Consider the following 22,856-nt stretch of genomic DNA (forward strand, 5'->3'; position numbering starts at 1 on the left):
TATAAATCTAGAATTTTGTGTAAAATTTTATGAAAATCTGATCATACAAATGATCGTTAGATATAGAGGAAAATGCAAAACTGTGAATGAAAAACTGTAAATATAAAGTGTATAGGTGAATTAAATGAAAGGGTATACAAACTACGGCGTGCCGAAGTTAGCTTCCTTTATTGTTATTATTATTTTACATGCATTTTTAATAAAAACAAAATAGAAGTAAAGAGTTGAAAACAGAAACAAATTCTCTTGATTTTGATTGCGACTCTTAAATAATTGTTGAAAATCAAGTAAAACAAAATGATTCATCTCGGGAGTGGGTCAATGTTAATACTGGTAGAGATCGATGCTAATTCCAAATTAATCCGGAATTATGAATGGCCATATTTGGACTTTAATTGTATGTCAACAGCGATGATTGCATACTGAACAAGAAGATGCATAAATTTTGTTCAAAAACAGTGAATAAGTATTTAATAACAAAAATAAAACACACAAAAAAAAAAAAAATAATTAAACAAAATAGATTTAAAAACTAGTAAGGAAATTTATTAATATGGATCATGTTATTTTCTGAAGCTGTGGAGTAGTAACTTTTACAATAGTGTACGCAAAACTAAGAAAATATTAGTATCTATACCACCTACCATTCTGATAAGCATTTAACATTTTTTTGATCAAATGCAAATTCTAATATATATTAAAATTTTTTTTGTAAAGTTAAATTAAATTTAAATAAAACATAATATAAATTACTTTACATATTGCGTTTGTTTCAGGAACTATCAAAATATGCAGCGCCAGTTAACATTACGTAGTATTTTCAAACTAACAAATGAAGGATAATAAAAAGCGCCATATTACTTCCTGAGCTAAAAATGTGAACCATTTTTTCCATTAGAGCGCCATTTAACGAATTCAGTTACAGTTTAGAACTAAGTATCTTCAAAATACAAACACAGAGGGCGTAAGTAAAAAATATCCCTTTATTTCGTAGCCAAGTATACTTTTCCTGTCTTACTAATGGTATACAAGCTGTATGACCAAAAGAGATGGCAAATTGCCCAGCCATTTTCCGCACGCAAATAGGGGCGGAGTCTTATGAAAAAAGGGAAATTACTTAGGGGGTATTTATACACAGAAATGGTTCAGATTGGAAAAAGGGAAATTAAAATAATCTAAATTAGCTATATATTATTAGAATTTTTACTTTTTTGTAATATATAAAAATAACATATTGACAATAACTAATTAAACAAAGTTATACAAGTATTTTACTCAAAAATGTTAATAGAGTTTTACAGTTTTTATAAGAAAAATGTATTTAAAAATTAATATTAATAATTTATTTGTATATATTTAATCCAATTATTTAAAAATTAAATATATTGTTTATATTGGGTATGTACTTAAATAATATTTGGTGTAAAAAGAAACACCTTAAAGCCAAGAAAGTTTGATCTCGGTTGGAAAATTACCCCAATGGGGACTTTTTTAGCTTCCGCCTCCTCTGGCAGCTGCGTTTCTGCCGCTGCCTCAGTCGACGTCGCTGCTCTCGGCCAACTGCAAGTCAGCTGCAAAGAGTGAGAAAGGGATATCTGAGAGAAAGGGGGGCCAAAGATAAGGAAGAATGAGAGGATAACGAAGCTGTGGAGAAAGCAGCGGCAGCAGCATCTGGAGAAGGAGGTGGAGCAAAAGGCAGGCAGCAAAAGTTGATTAGATGGATTTCGTTTGGTTTTTGTGTTTTTAATCACACACCAATTTCATTTATTAAATCTTCGCATCAGCATTTCATTTTTGCCTGCTCCTCCTTGCTCCCGCTCTCCATCCCTGTCGCTCCCTCTGTGTGGGTGGTGGTGCGGCTGCTGCTATCTTTTTTGGCTTGTTTTCTACCGACGGCATTTTTGTTGTCTTGTCTCCCTTACTCTCTCTTTCTCTCGCTTCTGTCTGTTTGTTTGTTTGTTTGCGTGTTTTGTTGCTCTTTCGCTCATTGTCACGAGCAATTGCTTTCTCTCTCGCCCCCACCTCTCGTTAGGTACGAGCATCCCGTCATTGTGCCTCCCTTTCGCACTCTTTTGCGGTGGCAAAAACTTTTTACAAAATGAAATTGTTTTCGTATTAACAATTTCATTAAAATTAAATTACTTTTATTATTCCAACGGAATCGGAGCGGTAGTAAGAGAGGGGGAGGAAGAGAGTGGTCGAGTATTTACACTCTTTCTCCTCTCCTTTCTCTGCCAAAAAGCTTGGCGTCCGTTTTCTTCAGCTGTCACACAAATTAATTGCGCTTTTAATTGATTTCGTTGTGTGTGTGTGTGTGTGTGTGGGAGAGGGAAGGAAGATACGGAGAAAGAGATAGAAAAGAAATTAGAGAAAAAAGAAAGGGTTAAGAAAATTACGAGTATCTTATTAATCAGTTTATAAGATAAATAAATAAGAATATAATTAATAAAACAGAAGTTAAATTTTTTATATTGAAAATGAAAAAATAAGAATTATATTATATTATATTATGAATCGATATTTATAGATATTTTGATGTGACAATTTTTTTACATATCAAAGTTTGAAAAACTCATAACTAAGCCAAAAAAGCATTAATTTTAATTCTGAATGCGTTCCTATACTAGTTTTAATTGCGTTAATAAATCTGCATAGTCAATTTAAAATTTAAAAAAATTTAAAATTTTGCCAATTTTTAAAAATTTTAACGATGTAACCCCTCATAAAATGTTGGAAAATTTGAAAAAAAAATTTTTCTCCAAGCATAGCTAGATCGATTCGGCTGTTGATGCTGAACAAGAATATATATAATTTATAGGGTCGGAAATGACTCTTTCACAGCGTTACAAGCTTCTGATTAAAATGTAGGGTATAAAAATTAAGTAAATTAAACCTGTCCACAAATAAATTAGAAAAAATACACATTATAATATTACTTGATTTTCAAATAATTCTTACAGAGAAATTTCTACTTTAAAATATGAAATTAAAACATTTTATCAAAAGCTAAAATAGCTTATAGGAAAATAAAACCAATAACTAATAAAGCCAAATATATAAATTTCTTATTCGCCGACGAGTAGCACTTAATACGTGCAATAAAAACGAATGCAGAAATAATATCCGCTGTAAATAAAAAATTCGCCACTTATGTAGGGCCGTGCAATAAATAAAATATCATAAATAAGATATATCCTGGACTCGCTTTTCCTCGCTGCCAGAAATAAATAAATAACTTTGACTAAGCCAAGAGATCCCAATCCAAATCCTTTTGGGCAGCTCCTGCAGCAGCTCCTTTCACTCTAATTCTGTTTAGCCATTTATTTTATTTAGGCATTTCATAGAGCGATTACCATTCCACCATTCGCCCCTCCTCCACTTCCTCCAAAAATGGATATGGATTCTCCGGGAGCTTTGCTCCTCTTTTAGCCAAATGATGCGTAGGCCATAAAAACCGAAAGGGCAGCGCGAAGGAGTCTTTGGCCATTTGGTTAGGCACAGTGGGCGTGGCATCTCCTCTTCACTCGAATTTGCTGGTCATAAGAATAAAATGTTCACTGGAATTACTGCTTATCTCGTATTTTGAATGAGGTTTTAAAAGTTAAAATATTTTATATACCAAAAGAAAGTTTTAAATCCAATCAAATTATATATAAATTCAATTTGTGAGGCAATAAATTTAAATAAAATTTAATTATTTTCTTTACTTTTTTAAGGGATTTATAAATCATTGAGGTATCCTTGAACTATTTTGTAAATAGTTAAATACAACATTGGAAAATTCTTTAAAATTCCTTTACGTCTTATATAAAAACTAAAAAAAATATTACAAAATAATACCCAAGAAATTCATTGAATTTTCTTTGTGTGTATAGAAAAAAAATGTTGATGGCGCCAATAAATTTGCGGGTATCCTTGCTCCTTTAAGGCCTACAAAATGTGAGTTGAAATGTCGCATCATAAATAAAATGGAATCGTTTTCCAGGATGGGGAGTCAAGGAGTGGCCTTCAAATAAACCGCAATGCAATTTGGCCTAAAAGAAGTTAATAAAATTCACAGCAATGGAATGGGATTGGTCCTTTGGTTGATTTTCTCTCTGTTTATTTTTTTTTTGCTGTGGGTTTCCCCGGGAAAACTGGAGTGCTCGCGCCCGGCTATTCATTTTCGGAGGCTGCGCCATTTTGGCTTTGGAAAATTTATAAACGTAATTGAGAAGCCTTCAGTCGGCCTCCTCCGCCTCCTCATCCTCCTCCTTCTCCTTCCGACCATTTTCACTGGCCGCACGTAAAATGCATTAACTGCTTCTTCTTCTTCTTCTGGCCTCGTCCTGGTCCAGGATTCGTATCCGGTTACAGCCACACAGGGCTGGTGCCACTCCTGGCCAAGTCCGAGGCACTCGCGCAATTTGGTTTTCGAAAAATAAGCAATTTGTAAATTGAAAATGGTCGTTCCGGGCAGGAAAAGCGGGTTCTGTGGGGGGGGGGGAGGTGTGGGGTTGGAAAATTGCAGTTACATGCGGCCATTTACTACGTGGGCGTACGGGGCGTGGCTGGCTAGAGCCGGCAACAAGAACAACAACAGCAACGCGGAAGCTGGAAATTAATTATTTGCCATTAAGGCTAAGTAGATGATATAAAAAGTGGCGTGGCGGCAAAGGAAATGAGAGAGAGAGAGGAGGAAAGTGGAAAATGGTGTGGGAAAATGAGAGGGAAATGGGAAAGGAATGGGGGGCCGGAGACCCCCAACTTCTTTGCAGGCAATTTAGACAGTCAAGTGCCCATATAAATTACATAAATTTCACCCAGGAACTCTGCCAGGACAACCCAAAGTACGTACATACATAAGTAGTGAAAAATTGTGAAAATCCTTGGAGGAAGGAGGTGGAAAAACGCCTTAGCCTTGTCACTTTTCTATCTACCATGCTGCGACGTTAATAAACGCTTTTTGCTAAGTAACTTCTAACTGCTCTTGAGTAATTAATTGCATCAAACCAACCCCTATATTTTGTACTATATATTTAAGAGCTTTTATTATTTATAAAATCTAAATAAATATTTTAGAAGAGAAATATATTGTATTGTTATTTGTTATAAGAGTTTAACGTGTTCCTGCAACTTTCTGAAACACATTTAAATTTAAATTTAAATTTAGCGAATCTGTGGCTTCCCTAACTATAATATTTTCAAAATATATTAACTCTAAATAAAAAAATATTTTATGCTTTCTATTTTAAATAATATATAAAAAACACATTTAATGTTTACTGATAACTTAGAAGAATTCTAAAACCAGTGCAATGTTGCAGCTTGAGAATAAATATATATAAAATCATATATGAAGTGTTGCAGTTGCACGAAAAATCTCCTTTTATTCGCCTACCACAGGATTGGGGGCATGGCACGCCTCCTCTTCTCCGGCTGCTGGCGTCCAAAACGAATCCCAGACTCATCTATTATGGAGCAGGTAATTCCACTAAAACGAACCAACCAAGAAAAGCCCCGGGAAGACTCCAAAACACAATCAAAGAGGACAAAACAAATACAAAAAATAAAACAAAATTTAAGCTCAAAATGAAATGAAACTCGGATTGGAAATGAAACTAAAACACAAACTAATGATGGGATGGCGGGGGGGAGGAAGCTAAGCTAACAATAGACAAACTCATAAATCAGGGCGCCAATTTGCGAGCCTGACAGGCTCCTTCCCTCCTCCCCCCACCCTCCAGGAAAGGAAAGGAAAGCACAGGATATAGGGAGGAGAGAAGAGCCAGAAGAAACCGAATAGTTCACCAGCACGCCCCAAAAAGTCAAATCTAGGGGGAGGAGACAGGAACACTACGAAAAATTATTAAGATTAAACATAAAATAAGAAAGAAAAGTTATTTCGGTAAGCCGAAGTTTATATACCCTAGCAGTTTGCAATTTAATTATAAAAACGAAATGGAAATCGATCATAAATAAGCTTAAAATATTTGCAATTAGTATTTAAAGATATTTTTATATGGCAATTTTTTCAACAAATCAAAGTTTAAAAAACTCATAACTAAGCAAAAAAAAATTAATTTTCATTCGAAAAGCTTTCCTATGTTAATTTTTATAGGGTTTATTAATCTGCATACTCAATTAAAAATTTAAGAAAATTCAAATTTTTGTAAATTTTTGAAAATTTTAACGATGTAACCAATTAAACGAATTTCAAAATTTTGAAAAAAATAAATTTTGGACAAACTTAGCTAAATCGACTCGGCTGTTAGTGCTGCTCAAGAATATATATGATTTATGGCGTCGGAAATGAATCCTTCACTGCGTTACAAGCCTCGGACTAAAACTAGAATACCCTGCAAAGGTATAAAAAAGGAATATGCTGGTATAAAACCTCTTAAATTTATTTAATGCTTAACATTTTCCATATTCATTAACAAAACTTAAGCACAAGTTATTTAAAAAAAAATCTTTAATAGTGCTATCCTCAAAGAAGGCCTTAATTGGAGGCAAGATCAATTTTAAATTAATAAAAAAATATTTTAAAAAGGCAATCCAAATTTTTCAATACATATTTTTGGTAAATCAATTTAATATACCCCCAATTTTTCGCTAACTGTTAAGAGGCGTAGAATAGGGACTGTAGGAGGCAACAAATTCATTTCGTAATTGTGGCCAACGACCCAAGGGGTGAAGCGAGGGGGCTAGAGGTCGTCCTAGATGGGGTAGGGGAAGGTATGTGTGTGTGTGCTTGGGGTAGGGGGCGTTGGACAGTTAGAGGAGCCCATTCAGGCAAACAATAATAAATGGGATCCAAGATGGCGTCACTGGGATTGGGAATTGCGATAATAGCGGTACCCAAAAATAAGTAAGAACGGGGATGGCTAGGAAACTTTTATCCCCACCAAAAACAGTTTCTCTCAATAAATTAAACGAAATTCACTTAGTTATTGTTTGTGCGTGTGCGGGCTGAGTTGAGAAATTAATATAAATAAATTGAGTTGTCAAGAAAAAAGGACGAAAAGAATGGAAGAACACGACTAGGAGATGGGGGGCTGAAAAATGATATGCGAAATAAATTCCAACGGTGAGTAATCGTTTTCTTATTGTTGTTACTGTTGTTGCTCTGCTTGCTCTCCACCGCCCCAGAAGAAGAGGGAAGCGAGAACACCCAAGAGCCCAAAAGCTGCTGCTGCTCCATCTCCCTCCCCCTTTTCTTTCGGGCAATTCTCCCTCTCTTTCATTCACCACACTTAACGATGAAAATCCAATTTAAGACTGCCTCAGTTGTTTGCGCTCTCTCTTGCTCTCTCTCTCTGGCTCCCCTTTTCCCCCTCGGGGATATCCATCCTCGTTGTGTGTCTCGCTTGCTCTCGCCTGCCATGTTGCCACCTAAATAAAGTGTAATAAAATAAAGTAGATAGGACATGAGCGGGGGGGGTTAGGAGGCGACAGTCGGTCTTCTTCTATCCCTTCTGGTTGTTGTTTTTTTTTCATCTCCTCGTTGCCGCCGTTGTCCCTGTCTCCCCCTTCTTGTTTTTGTGAGCTCTCCATGCCGAAAATTCAATTTCCACAATGAAAATGCGCGAGAAAATTGTCTTACATACCGACGAGAGTAACCCCCTGTGTCACCCCAACCCAGCCTCCGGTCTCGTGCGAGCGAGCGAGAGGCTCTGTTGGTGTGCGACTGAGTGAGACGGTTGCTGCCTTGTGCTTTGGTTTGCTGACTGTGCAGCGCCTGCGCCTGTTGGCTGGCAGTTTCATAAAAATAACGGGAAATGGCAAAGGCGGCGCTTAGGGGCACAAAGCGATACCCCCCATCCCTCTTGAGCTCTCACTCCCTTAGCATCAGCCACCCCATCTCTGTCCCACCCGCAGCCATCTTTCTGCCGACGCAGATCTAATTTGCAGCATGCGTCGCAGCCGCCGCCGACGGCGCTGTCAACATCGGCAACTGCGGCAAGCACCGTTAGATCATTCGCATTCTGACGTTCCACGCGTTCGGTTCAACGGCATCCAAAACGATATCCACAGTATCCAAACACCAAATCAGCTGATAAGCAACCTCAAGACAGTCCCCAAATTCACGAAATACGTAAAACAATTCGGGATTAAAAGTTTAATATAAATAACAAAAGGGAAGACCTTACCGTCGACCATAAAAACTTGTATAATTTGATAAACTTGATAAACTAAAAAGTGTTTCTAAGCGCCACAAGTGTGTTCCTCCTACCTGAATTGAAAACTGAAATCAAAACCCCATTTTGCGGCCTATTAAGTCCCACATCGAGTGTGTAATTTGGCAGTGGAATCACTCTAAAACTTTTCCACGCCTCCTTAACAATCAGTTAAGAAGTTTTTGGCTCCACAACTTCTTGGAAAGTTTCTCACCTTTTGTCTTCCACACGTGTGAGAGTTGTTCGTGCTGTGAAAACTAAGGAAAAGTCAAACTCAAACCCAAAACTCAAACAGAACTTCAGCAAAAAGGCGAAAAAAAGCCCACGCCAAAAGGATTTTCTTTTGTGACACGCTTGAAGAATTGCTGTCAAAATTTTCACGGACGGTAATAAGGTGAGTTAAGTTTAAAATATGTTTTAAGGATGACATAGGGGACAGTACAAAGATTTTTCAGATTTAACGGATGTTTGAACAAGTCTATTTGAGGTTTTAAAAGTTCGGAAAGCCAAAGTTTAAATTCTCTTGCAGATTGATCGTTCATAACAAAGACAAAAATCCCTTAATTTTAATTCGGAAAGCAGTATAATGTTTGTTTTTATGAGGGTAATAAATCTGCATACTTAATATAAAGTTAAAAAATATTAAATTTTCTTTTTGATTTTTTGAATATTTTAACGATGTAACCCGTTATAAAATTTTGGAAAAATTGGTACATTTTTTTTTTCGTCCGGAGGTGACTAGATTGTCTCGGCTTTTGATGCTGATCAAGAATATATATGATTTATAGGGTCGGAAATGATTCCTTCATTGCTTTGCAGTCTACTGATTAAAATGATAATACTCTGCAAGGGGACAAAAATGTATCCTGAACTTTATTTGATTAATAATTTTGGATAATTTAGTCAAATTAATATTTATATGTTACTATATATTCACAAATTATTATAGCAATGAATAATACTTGATTTAAATAAAATATATAAAGGGATAATCATCAGATAAGGAATCATCAGCAAGAATCTTTTGCAAGCCCCAAAAACCAGGCAGGCACATTACCAATTTATGGCTTATAATTTATTTAGACGCTTTTAATTTGCATTAAGGAAATTTCCTAATGAGTTCCAAATGCGATAATAATCTCAGCTTTCGAGTGTGTGCCGAGTGCTTAGTCCCTTTTCGTCCTGAAGTGTCCTGGACCGTGTGTGTGTGTGTGAAGTGTCTGGCAAAAGTGTTTGTCCCGATGCCTTTCCTGTGAGAAATCGCACAACATTTTGTGAACACTCAAAGTAAAATCGGAGAGTAAAAAAACCAAAAGGGATTCGAGGCGAAAAAAGAATTAAGACCGAAAATTGGTGCATGAATAAAGGATTGCGATTCGAATTCCAAAAGGAAGTCGCCGTCGCCTCTCGCGAGCTGTGAAACTCTCCTTTCCCCCCGCTTAATTGAAGACAGACCAAAAGTTGATCACTCCGCAAATGCAGTTTGAATAATTGATGGTAATTAAGAGAGAAAAAAAAACGAGATGGAGACCAGCACGGGGGCACCAAAATCAATGGCAATAATTCGCCAGAGAGTGAGTGAGGCAAATGGGGGGAAAAAAAGGAAAAGGGAAAACGAAGTTTCAAATTAAATTGATCAACCGCAAATTAATTGGCAGCCATGCAAACGTTCAACGCTCCACTGACAGGCTCCAAGCTCCCCTTTCAACCGATTTTTATTTCGTCGCCAAGTCTGGTTCGAAAAAAAAAATACATACACATGTACATAGATATAAATGTATAGGGAATATCGGGGAAAAAGAGTTGGAACAAGAAAGGAAGCTAACTTCGGCACGCCGAAGTTTATATACCCTTGCAAAGAGAACTTCTGTGAATAGGAATCCATACAATATTAATTATATATATTTGTGTTAAAAAACAATGAAGTAATACCTGCTTTCATTTCATTCACCTATACATATTATATTTGCAGTTTTACATTCGCAGATTTGCATTTTTCCTCTACATCAAACAATCGTTTGTATGGCACCTATATAACATAGTCGTCCGATTTTCATGAAATTTGACACAAAACTTAAGACTAATACAAAATGGCTATACCTTAAATTTGATGAAAATCAGCTGAAAATTGAAAAAGTTATAAATTTAATTGTATTAATTTCTCGACCGTTCCTATGGGAGCTATATGATATAGTAGTCCGATTTTCATAAAATTTTATGCAAAATTGTAGAGTATAGTAGAATGGCTATATCTCAAATTTGATCCAATTCTATTGAAAACTGAAAAAGTTAAAAAATTTTTTGTAAAAATTTTCCGATCATTCCTATGGCAGCTATATGATATAGTCGTCCGATCCGTCCCGTTCCGACATATATACGAGTGAGAGTATATAGAAGGCTAACTACAAAGTTTCATTCAGATAGCTTCAAAACTGAGAGACTAGTTTGCGTAGAAACGGACAGACGGACAGACGGACAGACGGACATGGCTAGATAGACTCGGCTGTTGATCCTGATCAAGAATATATATACTTTATATAGTCGGAGGTGCCTCCTTCACTGCGTTGCAAACTTCTGACTGAAATTATAATACCCTGCAAGGGTATAAAAATACTATATAGGATATGCCAAATCTATGGCAAAAGTTGGGGGTCGAGTTAGCTGGGAAATAAAATACAATTTGGCATAAATTGAAATTAGCAAATGGAATTATCATAGGAGTATGAGTCCACATACGAAGGAGGTTAGTTCGGCCATGTTTATTGATTGCTTGATTGAATTGAACAGCGAATTGGTAAATGGCCAAATTGATGGATGCCCCCATCTACACACACACACACATATATTTTCAATATTAAAATTAGGGCATTTATAGAGTGAGGAATTTCTATGAAGATTTTTCATTGCAAGGATTATAAGCCAAGGGAATATTTTATTTGTATTTTAACTGTGTTAAAAATTTAAAAAAAATGCAGTGAGTTATTTTATTAATAATTTCATAAATTTGGAAAATATTTTAAAAGATTTTTAAAAGAAATAACTGCTTACTGATTTTATATTCTTATATTTTTCCAAGGAAAGCATTTAATTCTACTACGAAAACTTATTGAAAGAGACTTCAACATTGTCTTATATTATATATTTCATATATATATTCTTCAACACGATCGTTCTCATTGAAGATGAATTTCTCCACCCACTTAATACCTCCCTCCCCCCCTTTGTGTTTATCAATCACTTAACGACCCCCCGCAAAGCATTTTTTTTATTTGTATGTGAACCAACACCACATTCTCCTCCTTTTTTCCCCCTTTATTTTATTTTGTGTCACAAGCAGAACAAATGCACAAAACAATTTGCTTTAATTAAACAGAAAATTCAATCAAAATATTTATAAAACAACAACAATAACCATGAACCAAGTCGGCAGGGGGGTTTTGGGTGATCAGGGGCTTTTCCCTCCACAATGCGGGCGCCCCGAAGATGCCGACATATACCTCATATTATGAATATTCCACAAATAAAATTGAAGGGGTTGCCAAAGGCAGATCGCCTTTTGAAAATGCTTTCAAAATATTAGCTTTGGAGTTTTTGGAATTAAATTGGCGACACTTGAACACGAACTGAAAATCAAATAATGCACTGTAAAGGAAGAAGTTCCAATAATTATACATACTTCTTTAAATTATAATAATTATTAAGGATATAATGAACTTTGCTTTAAGTAATTCTTAATAATTAATTAATATTATTTCTGAGTTTGAAACCTTGTTAGATCCGTAATATCATACTCTGTTTTACTATATTTCTCTGTATCAGAAGGGTTGCAACATAATTCAATTTACAAAACACTTTTGCACTGCAATTTTCAGTCGCTGATTTGTTGGTGGGTGGCACTGGCACTGTCAGTGGCATCATTCCGGTCCGCTTTTCAGATCGAGCCGTATATATGTACATATATAAGTCCGGACTCTGATTCTAGGCGCGAGCCAATTGACACAATCAAATTTTCGAACCTCACAAATTCGCTTAATGCGCGCCGCCGCGAAACAAAAACAAAAGATCCAAAACTGCAATCAACACTGCACAAAAAAGGGGGTAAAGAGGTAAACTGTGGGGTAAACTGAGATGGGGATATAAGACAGTGGGTTTAGCTTTTAAGGGAACTATTAAGTTGATATATGATTTTTCTATTACTATATCATATGGGACTTTTCCTATTCCTAGTCTCTACTGTGCTCTTATCAAAAACCCCACTCTAAGTTGGATCATCAGAGGTAGACTCTGCGCCAGTTTAGTTTGATTATGCCGGACAGTTTGCAGGACGGACAGAACGGACAGAACGGACAGTTCTAAAAACGGATGCATTTTACTTCGGTGGCAAAAGTGATAACCTCATCACTGGCGCAACATTTTCCAGCCACCCAACGCCTCGTCTCGCCTCTAGCCAGCTAACATTACCATATCATCATCATCTCACCTCAAAAAAAATGAAAAAAAAGGAAATAGAGGAGGAAAAACTAGAACTAAGCGAATGTGTGGGCGGTCGGTAGGCAATTTTGCAAATGCGTTTAAGTGGCTCTAATGCCAGCGGGGGCGGGGTGTAATAGATGGGGTAATAGCGGGTGGGGGCGGGGCACAGGGATGCGCACGTGGATACATATATATATATATATACCCCACACCATATAAATGATATACCCGGCACTGTCAGTCTGGCTGCGAATTATGCCACTTTTCCGACTGCACTCTGTGCAGATACAAATGCCCAGATACAATTGTATCTGTGCGTCTCGTTTAGTCGCGATTTGGAAACTGAAACTGAGATTCAAGCGACCGATAAGCCTATTACGAGGCGCTGCCCCTGAACGAAAGGAGGTCGGTCGTTTGGTCGTCGATGGTCAGTTGACCTTCACAAGGCTGTGTTGCGAAAAATAACGGGGGAAAAACTAAAGTGGAAAATGGTTTTAGAAATACTTGATAAAGCTACTAAAAGTTGCAATTAAAATAGTTGGATTTGGATGCCATAGAAAGTATCTATCACTATCATTGGGATATATTTCTTCCATGGCATTTAATTTAAATAGAAAACAATAAAATAGTTAAATTGGTTAAATAAATATTTAATCAGTTTACTAAATAAAGGGGAGGTTCTATTTACCCTAAACAAAACCTAAGGAGAGACTTTATTTACCCCTGTAAAAATCCTTCAGATACAACTTTTTAAAGTCATTTTCTGAGCTTTAAAAAAATACGTATCTATCAGATATTTTTCTGGCTAACAATTTCCCCCCTTTCTGTACCCCTTTCCCCTCCCCGTAAAGCTTTGCTGGGTGTTGCACTCGCTGATTGACTTGTGTTTCCCATTTTTAATTTGGTTAATTCAAATTAATCAAGCGACAGTTGATAATTCCATGGCAGCCTTCTCGTTGGTGAAATGCATTTGTTGCATGGAAAAATGGAAAGTGCATTGGCATTGGAGTCCAGACTCATACATATTCATATAAATACATACATATAGATATATATATGCAGATATAAAGTCATATTCATTCGCATTCAATGTTGTTGTTGTTGTCGTTGTCCAGACGCATTTCCCACTTTGTTGTTTGGCTCAATTAATGCAATTGCTCGCCTTTTTTTGTCTCTTTTGCTGCTCCCGTTATTGTTGTTATTATTATTGTTGTTGTTTTTGTCATTCCGTGACATTATTCATTTATATTTATATTACTTTTTATAGCTGCTGCAGCTGTTGCATAATGCCCTCAGCATTTATAGCTCCAACGACAGCAGCACCAGCAGCATTAAATTGCATTATATTCAGTGATGCGTTTTAATTAATTTTGAGTTAATTTCGTATTTTATTATTATTATTATTTTGGTCATGTTTGTCAGGCACTCTTAATCCACACATTAAGGGATAATTGTGGATTTTTTCAAATCAACACTGATTGATTTTGGAATATTATAGAGGAGTTGGTGGTTTTAGAGAGTTTATAGGTGAATTTATTCATCAAGAGAGCTTTATATTTGATATTTAAATTATAGTTATACTTTTTGATTCATTTTTAAAGTAAAATTTAACTTACATATTATTAAAACATAACTATTTCCACAATTATGATATTATACTTAGTAAAACTTTAAAATTAATAAACTTCTAAACAATCTAAACATGTTATTGACATTATAAAAATTGTTTAAAATACATATCCTTGATTTTTACTCCTTTATTGTCTTTTAATTGATTCTTCTCACTCAAAAAAAAAAAAAAAATTAATTCAATTGGAAAATGCCATCAACGCGACTGGTTTTACTTCCCCCATTTCAGACCCCCGATTGCTCCCATATCCCTTCTCCCAGCTAATGCAATTGTGCATCCACACTGCATCCACATCCACATTCACATCCACATCCGCATCCGCTGGTATGACCCTACGCTCCATCCTCCATTTTGTATTGCCCTGCAAAATGGTAATCCTCCCGCTCTGATTGAATTTCCTCCGTTTTTGGCGACGGCTCGTGGCAGAAACTAGCGCAGGCCTCCAATTCCTAAGCTTCCCCCCTTTGTCCGAGGACGGGACTGTGGACAACAAAGGCTTACCACACAGATTTCCACCAATCTGCCAGCGCTTTTCCCTCTGCCAGCGCCACCTCCTCTGGCTCTGCCACCTCCTATGCCATTTTCCAGGCAATTTCCTAGCACAGAGAAAAAAGTCGTGGAATAAATAGTACCTAAAAAAGAGTTCTTAAAACAATAAAATCAAATTAAATAAAAGGAGTTATAGAACTTTATATTGTGGCAATTAATTTTACAACTTTAAACTACAAAACACTTCATTCTTAATATTCTTATTTTGTGGTAATTCTTTTTAGGATTATATATATCCTTATATCCTTGCAGGGAATTAAAATTTCAGTCAAAAGCTTGTAAAGCAGAGAAGGAATCATTTCCGACCCTATAAATCATATATATTCTTGATCAGCATAAAAAACCGAATCGATCTAGCTATGTCTGACCAAAATTTCCTTTTTTCAAAATTTGGAAAATTTTATAAGGCGTTACATCATTAAAATTTAAAAAAATTTGATAAATTTTGTAATTTTTTAGAATTTTAAATTAAGTGTGCAGATATATTAATCTAACAAAAACTAGCATAGGAACGCGTTTCGAATTAAAATTAATGCCTAATTGGCTTAGTTATGAGTTTTTTAAACTTTGATTTGTTAGGTAAATTGTCATATAAAATCAATTGAAAAATATTTATTCAAATATGATCTTGTAATCTAATCGCAAACTGGTAACAAACTTCGTCTTTTACTTTACTTATTGTTTTTGAATACTTTTTCTACCTTTTTTTTGGTAAGTGCATTCAAATCGAAATCGTTGCGCTGTTTAGTGCGCACTTAATTGAATTTCGCGTGTGCTGCTGCTGCAGCTCCACCATCCACCACACACACGGTTACACTCGTACTCACACACACAGATACCCTCGCACACCCATCTCACAGATACACCCCATAGCTGTGTGTGTGTGTGTGTGTTGCATTGTCTAGGCCACAAACATTGCCAAGTGCATTTCGTGCAATTGGATAATTGCATTTGGCTTGGCGTCGCCAGTTTCCAGGCAGTTTTCCAGCGACTATGTTGCCACACCATTTCGCACTTGTCACACGTGTTTTGGCACTTTCAGGTGAGAAGGTTAGCCCCCAGGTGAGCTAATTTGCAGGTGGCGACCATTAGCACGGTCAGCCTGAAAGTAGGCACTGCGAATGGGGTTTGAAAACAACCCATACTTTATTTTATATAGTTCTTATACTTAGTTAATTAATCATTTAATACAATCAAACAAATTGTCTCACAGCGCGCATTAAATTGGTTACAAGTTTCCCAACTACCTGCATACTTCTGAGATAAAAGTCCTGGATTCTTGACTCCAAAGTTGGGCTACATTTCCTCTGGCAATCTTCAAGGGTATTGAAAAAATTTCCTGTAATATAACAACCCGGGGCTTGATACTCTTCACAACCGTGATCTGGAATATACGTATATCCCGAGTTGCGTTCAGGACATTTTCCAGTAACCACGGGCCTCTTATTACAGACAGCTAAGTTGGTGGTATATAAGAAGTTTATGTTTTCTTCAAGATAAAGTGATCATTTATATATTACTTACGTTCTTTCTGAGCCAAGGCAAGGCCTAGCAGGAGCAGAACCATAGAAATTTTCAGCACAAACTTCATTTTCAATGTTTTAAAAGCAACTGAATAATTAGACCTCACTTTCCGAGTTAAGTAAACTTTTTTTATATCCATTTACCCAACCTATATGAACCCTAACAAATTTCATTTTAAAAATCTAATTACACATTAACATAAATTAGCATAAGAAGCAATCTTAACGTAAATTGATCTGTTATATAATTCTCATTTATTCAGCATTGATATAAAGGAAAAAAACTATGCATTTAGAGCTTTATTAAATGCTTTTCTTTATAACATTTTAGTCGCTGGCATAATTTACTATGCCTTTTAACAGGTCTTGGATACGCGCCATGCTTCTGTTTATGAAAGATACGAATCCACTTTCGTCAGAATTACTTGAACGGGGGGTAGCACACCTTTGCTTACACTCATCTTCGGAATGAAAAAAATTCCCAGTTACAGAACAGGCTCGAGTCCTAAACCTATGGCATTTGTCCGATCCAGATATATAAGCAAATCCTCGAATTCTCCTCCCGCAATCTCCAGTGACAATGGTGTCCGAATGACACCTATCTAGGGAAGAAATATTAAATAAAGTAATTTAAAAAAAAGGATAAATAGGAACAAGTAATACTCACTACTATTTTGAGCCAAGGCAAGACCCAGAATTATGGATATTAAACAGAATACAAATACAAACTTCATTTTGTTCAAATTTCAGAGAACAACTTTTTCCCTCAGCTGTTGGCAAAAGACTGAAAATTGCCACCAAAGTTGGCATCAAGAAATAGAGATACAATTTGATTTGAATATATAATATAAATATATATATATATATAAATTAAATATTAATATATTTATAGAATAAGCTTACTCCTTTGAACCCTATAAATATCTATATATATATTAATATTTATACCAAATAATATCCTAATTATTAGGTAACCAAAGTTCATTGAAATGTTTAAACTTGAAATAAAGACATTTAGAGTTTTTTTTAGGGGTTTAATCATAGCCATAGATTTATTTCAAAAATATATTAAATACAATTTATAATAGCTTACATATTTTGTAAACCGTAATATATATTTAACCTTGATTACAATGGATTTATTATTATTATATTTCCCTATTACAATACCCATTTCAAAATTCGTATTAACAAACAATGTAATTTCGTTGCACATTTACCGATAAAACGTATTTATTTTCCAAAGCATACAGTTCTTAAGGTAAATCAAAAATCGCGGAAAATATGTCGCGAGCCTGGGAAATGATTCGTTCCAAAAGGAAGCTAAATGGTGCCTGTGCAAAGGTCTCAATGGGTTTGCATTTGGCATCGCACTCCGCTCGAGTGAAGAAAAAGTTGCCAGCAATTTGACATCCTCTAGCCGCAAAATTAACGCATCTCTTCCTGATTTCGGAGTAACTATATCCAGACATCCGGTTCTGGCATGGCCCAATAACCAAAGGCTCAGAGGCGCAATTAACTAAATGGAAAGAAAATCAATTAAATTAAATGTAAGGATTTCCCGCTCTAAATACTCACTATCCAATATTTGTCCTTGGGCCAAGACCAACAGGACTAGCATTAAGGAAAGCGCAAAAATGAATTTCATTTTCTTATATTTTTTCTCTCTTGAGCGCTTTTGGAAGTGAACTGTTTTCTTCGGATGAATCGAAACAACTGAAATTCTTACGTCCAAATATCGACTATTAAAAGCTCCGTTTTGTTCTAAAGACTTACATTAACATAAGTCTATTTGCACATTTATAACTTGATTTAAAAGTTTTTAAGAGTTTTAACTACTTTGACCCCATTTTGATCCCATAAAAGACAATGGAATAGATTATATATATAAGAATATACATATATTCCAAGTGGTAAAGTTCTTCCTAAGAGTTTAGTTTGATTTTGATGAAACATTTTACTAGACTTTGGAGTACAGATTTTGTAAACCTAATGAGGCTATGAAATATATATGAATTATATTTATTATTTATATAAAATATTTAGGTTAAAGTCAGCCATAAGTACGCACAAGTTTTAACAAGCATTAAGGTTACTAATATAAATGTTCTTTAAATTAGTTGTGCTTTAAAAAAGACTGAAGAAATCATTTTTAAAATATACAGAAAGGTTCAGTTTTATGCTGTTTATTAATATATTTGAATATTATCCATTTTTGGTTCTTTAATAAATTTACAATTATTACATATTATAGATACATATTTTTTAGGAAACTAATAGCAACATTGCCATATTTTATTCAACTTTAAAACCTTTATATATTTAAAAAAAAATACATATTCGTTTTCCATAAATTTATTAAGTTGATATAATGCGTCTTACGTTCTTCATAACGTTACTCCCTAGTTTTAACATGCCCCTGTAGCTCTCGACTAGAAAATCGTTAAATGAGAAGTCATTGTGGCACCTGTCCGCTGGATTGGAAATATATATATAAGTATTTAATTGATACACTTTGCTTTACTATATACTTACTATCTCTCTGGGCCAGGACTATGGTCATAAGAAGAAATACTACACAAAGTGTGGCAACAAATTTCATTGTCATTTACGGATTTTGTAATTTCGATCTTAGGAAAACTGTCCTCTTCAGCTGCCTGAAAAGAACTGAAGGCCTTTAGCTCAAGTTTAAAAATATGAAATCTCTGCTTCACTGAATTTATAATTTTATGTGGCTATAAAGTTCTGGTTGTAAAAATTATAGATCTATTTGAATAATGGCTCTCAATTATTTGTGAAATAATTTTCAAATAATGGTTTTGCATAAAATAACATATACCGTGAATTATCGTAAAAGATAGTTCGATATTTTGATTAAGAAATTGTCTTCAATATTAGAAATAAAACAATTAAAATTTGTATTTTTCGATATATTGTTCATGTAAATTTTTACCCACTCTTGGTATACTGGGCTAAAAAGTTGATGTGTCTATTTGATATCTAAAAACTTCTTTAGATAATATTCAAATTCATATAGTATAACCCCAACTCCATTTGCTGTGTAAGCAAACATCTCGAATATTTACAACTGATTTGCGTTTAATGTTTAAGTAAAAGCCCTGTCCAATTTGTGTCGCACTCAGGTATACATATGTAGTTATATATACATATAGTGTGCAGTTTCGTCCAACTAATTTGGCCCAAAGGCACCATTCCATTACCATTACCAGTGGACATTAAAATTTCAAAAATCAATTTCAGAAATAGCATTTTGATTTGATTTAAATTGTAACGCCCCAAGGCCCCAGCCAAAAGAGAGACAGAGAGACAGAGATAGAGTCCTAGCACAGGTCCGAGTATTATCCTGGGTGCTCAGCACCGCAAAGCCCCACCTGCACTTCGCACCTGACCTCTCTTGCTCACCTGTGATGGGCGCAGGACCAAGCCGAGCCTATTTAATACGTCCAAAATAATTCAGCATAAATTATTCAGGGGGAAATTAATTCACTAACAACACCCAGTAACGGGTCGCTGCTGGCACTAAAACTTTAGAGCCAGGGTCCTGCGGACCCATCCGGTATTCAGTAGTCCTAGTGTCCTCGGTGTCCTGGGTGTCCTGGTGCCGCATGTGCAACATTAGACACGAAATGGCAATTTTCCATTTGGCAAATGAGTTTTGCGGCCGACGGACTCCCAAATATAACAATTATGCAAAATTACAAATTCTCGCAATTCTAATGGAATGCCCTCCACCCCCCCAAATGGGGCGTTGAAAAGGACCCTCGACTGGTCGTCCTCCGCTCGCTAAATGGAAATTTATTGGCGCCACTTGTCCGGGGCCTCGACATTTGGGAACAGGCGGTGGCTACACCTGCGACCAGGACGAACACACACAGGAGGCTGGAATAATAACTGTAGCAGGATATTATATCCTGAACACTGAACAAAATAATTCTGATGAGATAATATTAATAATATTAAACAAGATATTTATGCCAAGGAAAAAGATAAACAAAGTCAAAGGAGGTTTTCTGTTCAACTAAGTATATTTATTTGGGAAGGTAATAGAATATTGATTAATTCAAAATTTGGGTAAGTCTACAACTATCTCCAGTTAATTAATTAATATTCTTTCATTTAATTTGTAGCTCTAGATTGTAGCTCTTTCTGTATAACATAACCACTGTTTGTTGAAAGTGTTATTTCCACAAATATTCTTCTGGTACATAGTATTAAATTCCAAAACGCATTTGATAAATCTAATTGCCCTCAAAGAAAAGTTTTTATTTAGCAATTGCGAAAGGGTTACAATTCAAATCATGAATCTAAAGTCGCATTTGAAGTCACTTCAGCACACGTCTTCATGCATTCTTTATAACTTCTAGAGTGACCATGTGCATGTATTCTACAAACTAGGTGTCGTTCGCAAGATTTTGTTTCTTTGTCACATATGTACCTGTATACTCGACCACAAAAACCAACGTCATCTAGATGAGCAAAATATTAATAGTGAATATATAGAGCATTGCTATCTTCATATACTTACAGAATTCGCCATGGCAAAGACCAAGCAAGCTTAGAATAAATGCGATTAAAGCGAGTTTCATTATAATTTTATTGTAATTTTTTTTTTATAATCTACCAACAGTCTGTGTCGATTGTTTTAAGAAGACTGAAGACAGAATTTGAGTTCGATGAAGTATAAATCATAATGTGTTGCAAAAATTATCAGAATTTGTAACAGTTTATGGCTCATTATTCACAGCCTGTTTGACTTTTGGCTTTTTCCAAAAGGTTTCTTATGCAGTTCTTAACTAAATTAATACCATTAAAAATTAAAAAAAAACCTTAACCTTTTTCTCTGTGTAATTAGGACACGCGCTGCCATCGAGCTGTCGTTCAATTATTTTGCGTGTGTAAATTTGGCGGAAATAGTCTGTAACATGATATGCTAACACTTGTGGTGGCCATATATCTCTATATATATGGCTATATATATAACTTTTGTGGGGTGACGTGTGCCTGGTATCATAAATAAATTTTGTAAAATGTTTTTTTTTTGTTAAGAAATTTACTCAAATAAATTAAAATGTTGCCTGGCACCTGCATGTCGCGCATTTTGAAGTAACAATTAATTTTAATTTCAATTGAAATGTAACGGAAATGCTATAAAAAACAAAAAAAAAATGAAGGATATATGCACAAAAATTCAGGAAATTGTGTGTCCTGGTTATGAATGAAGGTATATATTTTCTGTTGTTATTTTTTGGTTATATATATTACTTATATAAATAACTTATTGATGCAATATATGTTTGGAGTTGGCCAAATGGAAAATGATGTAGATACTTATATTTTGTAGTAAATGGTTGTTTTATTCTATTTAACTAAGTATTCCGATCTTGGTTCATTCCCACCACTATCAATTTCAAGAATTTGCCAAATGAAAAAGATACTTTTAGAGATCTTGGGTTATCCGACAATCTCTAGCTTGACCCCATGACTTCTTTCAGTTTTCCCATATACATATATTTTTTGCATGTATAAGAAGGCACTTTTCCACCCCAGCTGGGAGAAATGGAAATTCTTTGACTAATTAAGCCAAAGAATTGCATTGCAAGAGAGTGAAAGAGGCGCCATAGCTGGAAGGCAAGACATAACATCGAGGCGACTCTGAAGGTTCATCAAGACCAGTTACAGTTATGGCCAGAGTCTTTTGCGGCAAATGCAATTAATTTAAATCAATTGATTCGTTTGAGGACAATTTAATTGTATGCAGACAACAACGACAACGACAACGACAACGACAACTCCCAGTGCAAGCGAAGATGCAAAAGCATCAAAAGATGAAATCGATTGTCGAGATGATTTGTCAGAAGTCTGTAATTGCCTTTAATTGAATCGAATTGAGTTTGAGGTGCATATGACAACATTAAAGGCGACGCAGAGTCGCCCCACAAAATATATATACAAATATATCTGAAGAAAATACCCGCATTCCCTCCACCGATTCCCAATCCCATTTCCATTCCCATTCTGTCCTCCAATTGAATTGTGCACTTAAATTACAAGTCCCTCGTCTCGTGCTCGTTCATCGAGTGAATTTATCAAAATTATATGCAATTTAAAGATTCTTTTTCACAATTTGAGTTCGATGAGTAGGCTTTTGATACTGATTCTCAATTTTTGAATTTCGATTTCGATTGCAGCTCGGTCCTGCAGCCGCGGGCAGAGGAATGTTTTGCTACCAATGTCCACCTGCCCTTCATCCCTGCGGACCCCATCCGCCGCGCCTGCCGACTCTCGACTATCCCTTTGCCGCCACCCATCCATGTGAGTATGAAACAATAACTGAAATATATAGTAATTAAATAGTAATATACAATAATATACAATAGACTTTGAAACCCTCAGAGGTATAGCACTCTCTTAATAAATATAAAACAAGAGAGTCAGGCATCGGTATCTAGGATTTGCTGAAAATATCAATATGGTATCAATATTAAACGCAAAAGTCTTTAG

The 22,856-nt window shown here is 35.4% G+C and overlaps 2 protein-coding genes and 2 long non-coding RNA genes across 5 annotated transcripts in view; 1 reads left to right on the plus strand and 3 right to left on the minus strand.

Annotated features, from left to right (window-relative positions):
- The first annotated feature begins 7,951 nt into the window (after positions 1-7,951).
- The window catches only part of Drgx (Dorsal root ganglia homeobox), a 43,940-nt gene continuing 29,035 nt past the window's right edge, over positions 7,952-22,856 (plus strand). The window contains exons 1-2 of one of the 2 annotated variants that reach the window (XM_086834860.1): positions 7,952-8,553; positions 22,544-22,667. In XM_086834860.1, the coding sequence (XP_086690986.1) occupies positions 22,571-22,667 (97 nt within the window). In that variant the 5' untranslated portion in view covers positions 7,952-8,553; positions 22,544-22,570. Of the gene's footprint in view, positions 8,554-21,196; positions 21,577-22,543; positions 22,668-22,856 lie in introns of those variants that run through there. The other variant, XM_020956931.2, reaches the window with a different exon arrangement.
- LOC110187539 (uncharacterized) lies at positions 17,538-18,066 on the minus strand. Its single transcript, XM_020956932.2, has 2 exons — positions 17,913-18,066; positions 17,538-17,853 (listed from the first exon to the last, which is right to left on the minus strand). The coding sequence occupies exons 1-2, from the start codon at positions 17,980-17,982 to the stop codon at positions 17,591-17,593; spliced, it is 333 nt and encodes a 110-aa protein (XP_020812591.1). The 5' UTR covers positions 17,983-18,066; the 3' UTR covers positions 17,538-17,590.
- LOC110187544 (uncharacterized) lies at positions 18,674-19,116 on the minus strand. The gene is made up of 2 exons (XR_002319890.2): positions 18,870-19,116; positions 18,674-18,808 (listed from the first exon to the last, which is right to left on the minus strand). It is a non-coding gene; the product is annotated as an uncharacterized LOC110187544 (long non-coding RNA).
- LOC110187543 (uncharacterized) lies at positions 20,593-21,061 on the minus strand. The gene is made up of 2 exons (XR_002319889.2): positions 20,881-21,061; positions 20,593-20,821 (listed from the first exon to the last, which is right to left on the minus strand). It is a non-coding gene; the product is annotated as an uncharacterized LOC110187543 (long non-coding RNA).

Source organism: Drosophila serrata, unplaced genomic scaffold (genome assembly GCF_035046125.1).
Source record: "Drosophila serrata isolate PLE 108 unplaced genomic scaffold, ASM3504612v1 contig_275, whole genome shotgun sequence".
In the NCBI taxonomy this organism is placed as follows: domain Eukaryota; kingdom Metazoa; phylum Arthropoda; class Insecta; order Diptera; family Drosophilidae; genus Drosophila; species Drosophila serrata.